The 12890-nt window shown below is 39.3% G+C and overlaps 1 protein-coding gene across 2 annotated transcripts in view; it reads right to left on the minus strand.

Annotated features, from left to right (window-relative positions):
- The window catches only part of foxp4 (forkhead box P4), a 127959-nt gene that overhangs the window by 7703 nt on the left and 107366 nt on the right, over positions 1–12890 (minus strand). For both annotated transcript variants that reach the window (XM_086086935.1, XM_086086934.1), the window contains exons 11-16: positions 11211–11294; positions 8230–8461; positions 8047–8123; positions 7867–7968; positions 1513–1634; positions 953–1019 (exon numbers count right to left, since the gene is read on the minus strand). In XM_086086935.1, coding sequence (XP_085943061.1) covers positions 953–1019; positions 1513–1634; positions 7867–7968; positions 8047–8123; positions 8230–8461; positions 11211–11294 — 684 coding nt within the window. The remainder of the gene's footprint in view (positions 1–952; positions 1020–1512; positions 1635–7866; positions 7969–8046; positions 8124–8229; positions 8462–11210; positions 11295–12890) is intronic.

Genomic DNA, 12890 nt, shown 5'->3' on the forward strand with positions numbered 1-12890 from the left:
AAAGCTGACCTTCGATTGTTTTTACTTTGCTTGTGAATGTGGAGATGCAATTCTATTGCTCTTCAGTACAGGGGCGGATCTATTTTTATTTGAACACATGCTGCTGGACACCCTAAAAACCTACATAAAAGCAAGACATAAATGCATAGCATATGTTCACCTACAATGATGGATTTGCTTCACCACATTCAATGAATTCTGCTGTGAAAAAGGTGAAAAATGTGGCCCTTGCTTGCTTTGATTTTCCATATGTGGCCCTTGGAGGTCGAAATTTGGACACCCGTGTGCTAGATCATCTCCGAATGATGCTTTCATGCTTTGGAGGCGATGACTTGGCAAACCACTAGGGGGCACTTATACACAGTACATTCGGCATGGAGGAGGCAGTCAAAAGTCTGCGCGTTCACCCGAGAACCTCAACAGTCATGTTGAGGGACACTCAGCCACAACCTCAACATCAACGAACGCACAAACGTGATGCGTCAACTTCAGGTGTGCCGACTTGGACACTCACATCGTCCCTGATGCCCTCTCACACATCCGAAAACAAAAAGGATAAAAGATGCGGGGACTCTCACCGGCTTGGGGATGGTTTTTTTTTTTTTTTTTTTTGCTGCCACGGACCATAATTTTATGCAGTAACCTTAATTGACTACTACTTGACGCCTTGTGCAAAATTGCATGTGGCTGTGTGTGTGTGTGGAAATGGGGGTGGCGCCCGTGTGAGAGAGGGAGGTGGGAGGTGAGGTTCATGAGGGAGACGAGGGAGGTGGTGCGAACGTCGTTAGGGAATCTGCTAATTATAAAAGGGAATTGATATTAGTGTCCTTGATTGTGATTGGCTGCTCTTGCTGCTGCTGTGTGCGTGCGTGCGTGCGTGCGTGCGTGCGTGCGTGCGTGCGTGCGTGCGTGCGTGCGTGTGTGTGTGTGTGGGCAGGAGGGCATTCCTTACCTGGTAGCTGGCGTTTAGGGATCCAAAGCCCAGGCCTGAAATCATGTTTTTCACCAGAGTGGGACTCCTACACGCACACACATGATAAAGAGAGAGAGCCAGAGAATAAGAGCGATGAGGACGGCAGATTGGGCACATATGTGAACATGTCACCTCATCCTCAGCTTAGAAATAATCATAAGTCATAAGTAGAAACACACACACACACGCACACACTGTAAACAGCTGCTTAAACACACACAATAGCAGACTGTCTGATAGCTGATGTGCAGGTGTGTGTGTGCATTTAATTAACCCCAGTTTTCCTGGCAATTGGAAGGAACATCTGTTTGTATTCACTAACAAGGTTTGTGCCTCCCGTGCATCTCACACAGCTGCTTGCTAATTTTGTTGACTAACAAGGAAAGCACACACAGGCGCACACACACGAACCAAAACGGTAAATGTAGGTCTATTTAGGCAATCATCATGCCAGCATCCATAAGCTCATGCGCACGTCAACCGTGAGTGCGCCAAGGAAAACTGTGAGAATGTGTGTGTGGGTGTGTGTGTGTGCGTACCCGGTCATCTTTGGTGGTCTCCTCTTTTGGTACTCAACTTCGTCCACAGTCCACACGGCCCCCTTCACGTTCTCAACACGGACAAAACATTTGTGCAGACTCAGGTTGTGGCGCACGGCATTCTGGGAAAGGAGGAAACACATTTGATTGTATTTCATTTCAAATGTTTTGCTCATGAAATCATACAACAATATTCTGATTTTGTGCAAGTCACTTCGCAATTCATATTTAAATGTAGTTTCCTAAGATTGATGTATTAAAGTGCATTAAAATTGTAGTTATAGGCTTACGCACACAAAAAAACAAGAATAAAATACTGTGTATATAATCATATCAGAGCAGATTATTTTTTGTAAGAGTAGTTATTGTATTAAGACTAGGGATGATCTATACCACTTTTTTCAGACCGATACCAGTACGAGTACTCAAGTCTTATGTAGTAACCGATACCAATAACCGATACCACTAGTATTTTTTATACCTACCCCCCCCCCCACAATAAAACAATGACACATAATTTTAAAGAAAATTATTATTAAAATTGCATGAAATAAACAATTAACAATTTTCTGTTGTTCTAATTTCTAATTCCTAGTTCCTGATCGTAAAATGGCCACAAGAGGGTGTCTGATACTGGTATCGGCCACTGTCTAGAGTACGATACCTTGAAATAAGGTCGAGTATTGGCCCGATACTGATACCTCGTATCAATACTTGCCCATCCCTTATTAAAAGTATTGTATTTTTAAGTGAAAACAATGATGTGTTACGTGACACTGTCTCCCTTAAAAAATAAAATAAATAATAATATTAATAATGATAATAATAATCAGTGATAATTTTATCGGCGAAAAAAAATTGTCATATTTTTCGTCACCACCCCCCCCCCCCAAAAAAAATTCAGGCGAAAACATTTAACAAAAACTAAAATAGAAGTCATTCATTGAGACGATAACTAAAATTTCGTCAATGACTAAAATGAAAATGAAAACAACACAATCCAATCAGAAGGAATGAAGAAGTGCGGGTGGGAGAAAAGTACCACTCATTCATTGTGCAGCTGTAAAATTAATCTCAAGATTAAGATTAATTATGCACTTTTATTATTTTACTTTTATTATAGTTATATTATTGTCATTTCAACATGTTTCTTTGCAACAATTAATAAAGACACCGCTGTATTAAATGTGCCTTGCGTGTTAAACTACAGTTACAAATATGTGTTATAATTTTCTGTAAAAACGTTAATATCGACAAATATCGACTTAACTGTCAATTTAGTCGACTAAAATTGCTCTTTTTTCGTTCAATAAAATTGGATTAAAACTAAAATGCAATCAGATGACAAAAACTTAAATTTTAGTAAAAATAAATAAATAAAAATAATAATAATTATTATTATTTTTATTATTATTATTATTGGGGATTGTGCCAACACATTTTGCCACTTGCCGTCGACTGAAAATGACATCACCATTTCTCAGAACTCAAGTAACGAGTCACGACCAATCACGGGTCACCTGTTTTCGAGGTTTGGTCATGTGACCGTAGCAAACTGAGACATGATTGGTCATTGCCTGAGCCCTGTGCACACGTGATTCATTTTGTGGCAAAATGTGTTTTTAAAGGTATTAATTGTGCTTGTAAAATAATGATGTTATCAAATTAATTCGAGACAAAATATTAATTTCTTCCTGCTGAAAAGTGGAGTAAGTCCTCAAGCTTGGTGTATTTAATAAAAATGTGTCACTTTTAAATTAAAATGATGTGAGGAACATGAGGTACATTTAATTTTTACACTCTGTTTATATATATATTCCACAACTGCGTGGTGCAGCATTATTTTATCTCGCAGTTTTGTTATCCGTCATCATCAAGCATACACACGCCCGCGCAAACACACACACACACACACACACACACACTGAGACACTCAGGCAGACACACAGCTATCTGGGTCCGCCCCCCCAGGGACAGGCCTCCCTTTTCATCTGCCATTTGTAGTGTGTTCATGCCCAATTTCATTACCAATTTTAATTCGTCTATAATTAAATCCTGCATATTCTCTCTGACATGCTGTTGGAAGCCGAGGGGGAGGGACAGGCCAGGCATGCATCACTCGTTGGCGTAATTACACGCACACACTCACGCACACATTCACACAAACACACCAAATTACACAAGCCATAATCAGCGCAGGAAGCCTCTCTCCCCCGCATCCCTTCAACCCCTGAGCCGCGATGCTAAGTTTTGTAAATGAGTCTGACCCCAATCTCCGCCTGCCACCCTGACGACGCACTCTCACTCAAACACACGCGCGCTCACACCCTCGACAGCCCGCCGCTATAAAGGCGCTATTTGCATTTGTCTCCGTGATGAAAGCCTGATTCTCCCAGTTAAAATATTAGGAGTCATTTAGAGAGGGTCACAACACCCTTGTCACTCATCCAACAACACATTCAATTGTGGGCAATACAAAAACACAATCTGTGCGTTTAATTCTACTGTATATGTTTGAGCCGTGTGTTTTCAAGGGGTGTCCAAACTTTTTTTCATTTGCAGAAAAATGGGCCACTTTGAAATTCTTATTAAACACGCTGAAATCAATCAATCAGGCAAGCAATCATATATTGTTTATGTTTTCTAGCTATTTTTAAAACTTGCTATATAACAGGTGGTAAGGCAAAGAGCCTTTAGGATTTTCCAGATTATGAGGTGGCCTCGGCCCTGTATGCCACTAGACCAGATCTTAGGGATGTAACGATATCCAAACATCACGATACGATATTATCACCATGTGAAGGTCACAGTACGATAATTATCACGATATTGTGAGGAGGTTGGTGATTTAAAAAAGGTCACAATATTGTAAAAAAAAGAAGAAAAAAGCTCATACTAAAATAAAACACAATTGTGTTTTTGTACATTTTTTACTACAATCGCTAATAAGTCTTAATATTGAGGCACTTACTTGCTAATGCACACACACATAGAGTTCCTCCACGTACTGACAGGCTTCACAAACATATTACGTTCCCCTTCATCTGACCATTAGCGTGGATTTTAAATATAGAAGGGCCAAAACATGCCTTGTGAAAATTTAACTGCACTAAAAAACTAGCCACCAGAGGGTGCCAGAACTGCACAAATGGAAATCAACCTGACTTTTATTAACTGCTTTTAATATCGTGACATGACGACGATATTATGGCAGTTTTATTATCGCGATATCACAATATTATCGTTATCGTTACATCCCTACTGCACTGCACTGTGACTATATTCCATCTCCACATTCAGAACCAAAACTGTCACTTGACGATCATTAATGTTCATAAATTGGACTAAGAAATTGTGTTATTATATTATCATATTATATATTGTATTATATTTAGGAACGTTCACTACCACTTTTTTTTTTTTTAGACTGACCTATAAAAGACCTATATATACAGTAATTTCTGGACTATAAGCCGCTACTTTTTTCACTTGCATTCGACCCTGCGGCTAATACAAAGGTGCGGTTTATCCATCAGATCACAAGGGGGCGCACTACAAAAGAAGAGCAAGAGCGTCACGCAGAGCAAAAGGGAGCCCAAAAACAGTTGGAGAGACAGAACGAGAGCGAGACAATTTGCGCCCTCATTATGGAAAAGAAAGTAGCAGGATGTGTGACAAACTCAAGTATTCCCCAAATTTAGCTAGCGCGGTTTATAGTCAGGTGCGCCTTGTAGTCCAGAAATTACTGTACCTAAATAGCATTTATTTTTCCTTAAAAATTGCATTAAATACATGTCAATTTTCTTTTACATGTTATTATATATTAAATATATTTATAAACAAGTACTTGAGGACGCCCGATATTGGTATCAGCTGCCGGCACAAGTACTGCATTACAAATACAATTTATTATTATGATTATGATTATTATTATCATTACTGATACCTTGAAATAAAGCTGGATATTGGCCTAATACTAACTGATAATCATAACTGTACTCACCCACCCATTGTTATTTTAGTCACAAAAAGTTTGCTTATATCTTAATAGTATATAAATCAATGTATTGGTAGTAGTAGTAACGGTGCCTATTTTTTTTTATACATCCACCATTTTTTTTTTAAGCTAGCCTTGTGGTCGTGTCAAATGCCATTTTTCGTGACACGTTGTGGGTCGCTGAAAAATGGATTGCGGGCCGCAAATGGTCCCCGGGCCATAGTTTGGACACCATCTGGTTTCACTCAATAAGGCTTAACGGAACAGGCCTTCTTTTTCCCATGCTCTTACCGAGCACAAAAAAAGTCAAACTACATTTTGAATGGATCCTTACCACCCAAATGTAACCATTTTTAAAAAATAAAACTATTTATTTTCAACCTGTAATTCATATTGCAGCAAAAATCCTTTTTCTCACTCCCATGGCTTGCTCTACCTCTGATCAATGACTTCCACTCACTTGACACCGCTGCTCCCCTCATGAAATTTAACAGCTTATTAAGGGACATACATCTTCACGGCCCTGTTTGACTCACTGGGCTGCTGTATAAATACATAAGGCCAAAGAAGAGTCATATTTTAAGCTCTATATATTTATAAAGGAGATGTGGAGGTGGAGGCGCCAATATCTTCGCTTGCTCCTTATCGCCTCAGTTTTGGGACTCCGAGGACGGAGGTCAGGGTCTCTACGGTCATACTCTCACTCTCTCTTGACGAGCCGCCACTCAAACGAGCGAAATGGGTCAGTTTGGTATGTGTGTGTGCGCGCGAGTTGTGTAATGAGGCGCTGGACGTGCAGTGTGAGGTGAGACAACGGCGGAAGCCTGAGAGGAAAACGTGAGCGTTGAAGAGTCTCATCAAAGACGGGAAGAGCCAATAACTGTCCAATCACGTCTTTGAGGAGCCGAGCTCGAAAGTGCGGAGCGTAAAATTTACTACCGTGAATAGAATCGATATGTTCTTTAAATTGCTGCTTGAATGGTGGCTTTTGGCTATTTCTCATGTTTCAATAACTCTATACAGGAGATGCTGCACTTTGACTCATTGACTGTGGTGCAACATTTTCTAATGTTTTGACACTTTTATAGTTTTACATACTGAAGCTGTTGAAACATCTTTTGACCTTAGTCTATTGCTTGATTTCAGTAGCAAGTTCATTCTGAGAAAAGAGAAAAAAAAAAGATGGGGAAAAAAAGAGATTTAAGTTGAAATGCTTGGATTGGGAATGGCACAAACACACAGGCTCACACGCACGCACGCACATACACATACTCACCCACATACAAAAAAAAAAAAAAAGAGCAATGATGATGACATGTCAAATCGGTGAAATTACCGAATGAACAATACTGAGCTCTTAGAAAAAAAAAAAAGGAGAAAAAATAAAGAAAAAGGAAATGGCACAAATTAAGAAGAGAGCTCAGTTATAATTCCATGTGTATATAGTCCTGTTAGAATATAAGTATTGGTATCGGCACCCGAGAAGCCAGCCCATACCAGGTGGCCGTTTTACAATCAGGAGCTAAAGATATACAAGTTTTATTTATTTATTTATCTAAATTCATTTCATTGTGTGTTCTATGCAAAACATGTATTTTATGAACACGTTAAAAAAAAAAAAAAACGTTTTAAAAATAATTGTCATTCATTTTATATGCAATTTTCAGAAAAAAACGTTAAGTTGGGATATATAGGTATTTTTTTATTATCTGTTATATTCATTAATTAATTTATTTATTTATCAAAAGTACTAATGGTATTATTGCTTTGTATTGGTATTGGTTGAGTTGAGTACTTGTCTATTGGTCTGGGGAAAAAAAATATTCCAAACATCCCTATTTTATGGAGTACTGAATAAAGTTAAATTATTACAAGAATGTTTGAATAATAATGTGAGGAGAAACATCATAACATGATAAGAATAATATTGAGATTTTGCGCCACAGGTGTCAAACTCAATTCGAGGGCCCAGGGGCCAGTTCTGGCCCGCCACATTATTTTATGTGGCCAACATGAAAGCAAGTTATGTGCATCAAGTTCATGTTCCTTGCTAAAATATCCAAATTGCTGCAAATTGTCTTCACTTTGCAATTGTGTCATATTGCAGTCATTTAAAAAAAAAAAAAAATAAGACGTTTTTACTGGCCTCTGATTTCAAAACAAGTTATTAATCAATTTGTTGTGTATATGTAATATCAGACAGTCCTCTGAAAATAAAAAACATGACGATGTGGCCTGCCCTCAAAATGAGTTTGTATATTTATTGATATTCATTATTATATATTCATCAACATTTTACGAATGTTTTCTTTTGTGCGTTTTCATTTAGTAAGAAAAGGCGCAACGTGTGTATTTACCTTCCACGTGGCTGTGTTTCTCCTAAAGTAGGCAAACTTGCGTGTAAACCAGTTGTAGATCTCGTTCAGAGTCAACTGTCTGTCGGGAGACTCCAGAATAGCCTGAAGGCGCGGCAAGACAATTAAGAGGGGAAGACGGACGGACGGGAGGAAGAGGAGCGGCGAGGAAGGAGAACTTACATGACGTATAAGAGAGGCGTAGGTAAAGGGAGGCCTGACATCAGCGTTCTTGTAGAACTCACAGTTCTGAGCCAGCTCTGAGTTGGAATTAAGAACGGAAAAAAAAAAAAAAACATCACATCAAATTGTCTCCATTTTTAAACACATTTCAATGACGCGCGTCAGTGGAAGACGTCGGCCTACCTGAAGCGATGGGGGTGCAGTATTTGTCGGAGTTGCGCCTACGTATGGGCCCGACGCCGTGTGCGTGTGCGTGTGCGTGGGAGTGTGTGTGAAGGCTGGAGGAGCTGATGACCGAGGGTCCCTGGCGCAGGGGTGTGATGGGGGTTGCGGCTGAGGTGGGGGGGTGAGGAAGGCCCTCTGGGTACATGTCGCTGTCCCGCTTTAACAGGGAGCCGCTGGAAGCCAGGTTCAACTGAATAGAGGCAAGCATGGAGGTTAGCTAGAGGATGTCAAACACACGTATTTGTTCTTTTGCTTAGTTAGTAACAAAACTATCCAGATGTGAAAATGAATCAATTACGTTGGAGATCTCTTAAGTCTGCAGTTAAGACAGGGGTCCTAAACTTGATTTGAATTTGTAGCCACAGACATTTTACGGCCTCCTACTTGACATAAAAGTTAAATATTCGTGTGGTCACCACCTTTTTTTGCCATATCATTGCGCTGGGCCTTTTGAGTTTTTATTTTTTAATCATTTTAGACTACCATAGATTAAGAGGACCGGGTCACTGATCTTCTTCATGTTCTGAAGAACCGTTCATATTCGGAGTTGTTATTAATAAAGATTGAACAAATTGGATTAGTTGTACCTTTCTTTTAAATACTTGAACACTTTTTTTTAGGGATGCACCGATCAATCGGCTAAACGATTTATCGTCCCCGATTAGAGATTTTCAGCAGTAAAAAAACATTTTCTCCAGAATTAACTTGATAAAATTATTTTTTATATACAATTAATAAAAATATTCCCACTTTCTGTCGACTGAAGATGACATCACCTGTGCTGAGGAAGTAGGTAACGACCAATCATGGCTCAGTTTGCTGACTAAACCCAGAAAACAGGTGAGCCGTGATTGGTCGTTACTTACTTCCTCAGCACAGGTGATGTCATCTTCAGTCGACAGCAAGTGAAAAAAAAAGTTATTAATTGTAAAAGAAAAATAATGAAGTTATCGAATTAATTCCGGACAAAATATTCACTTTTTACTGATGAAAATGGCTCAATGAGTCAAGAATCCCTTTAAAAATAATCTGATCTTTTTCACCGATCTCATCTCCATCCTCAGAGGTCTTAAAAAGTCAGCCAACGTCCTCTTTTGCTGAGGCTTTTCTTTTTTTTTGGGAGAGAACTACTTCATGAGCAGCAAACCGTTTATATTATTTCACAGATATTGTTCAACGTTTTCCATAATTTTTTTTAACGAGAAAATTGTGATCGGGGCACCCCTGCTTTTTTTGTGTGGAATAATTGATGCAGCCCAGACACACCCAGACTCTTTTCTCCAGTGACCCCCACATAAATTAAAAAATTAAGACCCCTGATCTTGGACATGTAATATTTAAAAATCCTACAATGGAAGACACCATCATACATGTGCAAACCAATTCTCAAAACTGAACACATTTAAGTTGTGTCCACCTATCACATTGCAGCTTCCTCTATTAGTTTTAGATCCCCACCGCACCCCCAAACCACACACAAACACCACACTCACATGCATTTATACACAAAACACTCCTGCAATTAACTCTGCGTGCAAAAACAAAACCACACAGCAGCATGTTTGTAAAGAAGACAAACAGAAATCACGGAAGAATACAGGCCAATTAGGGCCTTGCAGACACACCCCCCCCCCCCCCCCCACACACACACACACACACACACACACACACACACACACACACACACAAACACACATTTAACCATAAGCCACAGCCTCGCTGGGACAGAGGTTAGGACGACTAGTTTAGGACTAATTAAAACCTCTGTCTGTGTGTGCGTGTGTGTGTGAATTTCCTCGGCTTTCCTCTGTTCCCTCTCGCCACCATTTAAGCCGACTCGAGGGGGCGGGACTGTTTAACAGGTACTTCATTAACGCCCCAACCCTGCCAAATCACCACGGCAACAGTCGAACCCTGTTAATTGAGGCCAAGCTTTGTTTCCATTCCCGACGCCCCGCCCTTGCCCCTCCTCCTCCAATCCCTGACCCACAGGCTCGGCTCCAGCGGTGACAGAACACGCCTCTTCCCCATTTCCCATTAGATGATAATGGCGGCTGATCCCCCCCCCCCCCCCCCCGCCAACAACATATCAGCTTCACACACACACATACACGCGCACGCACGCCACTCAGCTGCACCATTTACATCAACTCAAATTATGACACTCTTCCTCTAATTGACAATTAATTTCAACATCTTCATATTTTAATAGGACTCTTCGTAAATCTGAATAATGAAATATTCATTAGACAGATGACTAATAACAAGCACTATGGTCAAATACGCACACACACACACCCACACACACACTCACACACACTTTCACAACCATTACATCTAATTTCCAGCCCTCATCAACCTGCTTTGGTATTTCTCTCTCAGGGCAGATGAGAAATTGTACTCTTTAAATATTGCATAAAAATAATGAAGAACCCCATTTGGGTTAAAAAATTGGGTTAAAAAAAGAAAGAAAGAAAGAAAGAAATAAAATTGTGAAGTAGCTGACTGAACATGAACACTCTCTGGTCAGTAGAGGGCGCAAATGGCAAGTTACAAATAACACAATACAATATAATAATAAATAAATAAATAAATAAATAAATAATAATAATATATAAAAATTCAAATAATACAAAATAATAATGAATAACTAAATAAAAAAATAATAAATAATAAAATAAAATAATATATAATTAGCAACTAATAAATTAATAAAAAATAAAACAAAATCATAGATAAAATATATATAAATATTTATACTATATAAAAGTACATATAATAATAATAATAATAATAATAATAATAATAATAATAATAATAATAATAATGACAGTAGCCCAAAAATCTTCAAAGCTAAAACTCTACCACTTTATGTTATGTTTGTTGGTCAAGGAAAATATCCTAATCATAAAAATATGGGAGTGCTAGTATGAACTCACAGGTTGGTTAAAAGGCTTTGGCTCTGAGGGGCGCATGTGCAGGTGGGTCATCATGGCTTGGAGTCGCTCGCTCTCTTTTGCCAGCTGTGAGAAACAAAATGCAGGTTATGGTCTCACACTTTTCTCTCTCTCGCAGATGAATGCAAGGCTATATTGACACAGTGTTACGAGTGGAAGTACACCCTGGGCAGAGAGAAGCATGAGAGCACCCGCAGCACTCTCACACGTTCGCACTAGCCTGCAGAAACACTTGTTCCCTTTTGACATTGTTGACTGCCTTTAAATGGGTACCATTATAGCCTGTGGATATCCTTTTTGTGTGCGCGTGTGTGCCTCTTCATGTACTTTCAGCACTATTAACACACACACACACACACACTGCAGCGGCATGTGTGAATATTAGAAATGTAAACATTGCCGCAAAGCATGTGTGTGTGCGTGCGTTGGTGCGGTGTGTGCCTGTTGAGGGATGAAGTGACACGTCAGTGAGATAAAGATGGACATTCCGATGTGATGTGACGCCGCCTGCTCCTCTGTCACTTTGTGTTCCCTGGTGGAGGTCTCAGCGTCGCAAATAGAGAATGTTTACCACCAGCGTTGGGAGTCACTGTTTTATTTTTGTGTAATGCAGTCATGAAATATTGCGAATAACAATATGGAGAAAAAAAAATTCTGCTGAGGTTGATTTTTATGCTGATTAAAACTAAAATTGGCATGCTGACTGCAGATTTTTTTCCTCTACAGTTTACCCTTCAGATTAGCAAAATTCTACTAATTATCTGTAGATAGACTGTAGTAAGAAGAGCTGCTTACAATTGGACTCATCTGCAGCTTCATGGCAACTTGTTTGTGCAGTCTCGTTTTCAAAGCTTGTCATTCTTCCATGTACATAGACATGTATTTCATATTTTTCAAGAAAACGGGGATCCTATAGTTAAAAAACTCGACACGTTAGAGAAAGTGAGATTCGTTTTGGATCATGCACCCGAAATTGAGTCAAAAACAGCTGTCAGACCGAAATCAACAAAAATGGTGTTTCCCAATCTCAGTAATGCTTATTAATACATCTTGACTACATATACATACTCCACTTTTTGAACCAATTTTGTGAAAATGTAAAACATATTCAATGAACAGTAGGCCTACTGAAATGTGTTATCAGTGGTTTTGGTTTTCCATGAATGCGCTGAAGGGAAGTTTCATAATGATTTGCAGTTGTTTTGGTCAAAGTCACTCTTGAAGGTGAAGTCAATGCAAACATTTTCTTTACAATAATATGTTCTATGCAGCTCTTTTAGTCTAAACACGACATTATGATTAATATTGCGTTTATGGATTATGAGTTAAGCAGCAAAATCCACCTGTTTTTATCCATTTCAGGCGGCGGCCATTTTGCCACATGCTGTTAACTGAAAACAACATTACAGTTGCTTAGACGACCAATCACGGCTCACCTGTTTTCTGAGTTTACGTTCACAAGCTGAGTCATGATTGGGCCGCATAGAAGATATTGTTAAGAAAACGCTTGACTTCCCGTATTTGCTTGGATGCCTTTGCTGCGGAAGAAGCACTTCAAACATCTTCAGGATGAACGAGGATAGAGTGTGAGACTGCATCAGGCACACTCTTAAGCTTTAAAAGTCTTGTTGGAACCTGAAATAGGGACTATATTTTTTATAT

Source organism: Leptonotus elevatus, chromosome 10, assembly GCF_054856555.1.
Source record: "Leptonotus elevatus isolate MCC_2025b chromosome 10, RoL_Lele_1.0, whole genome shotgun sequence".
NCBI lineage: Eukaryota > Metazoa > Chordata > Actinopteri > Syngnathiformes > Syngnathidae > Leptonotus > Leptonotus elevatus.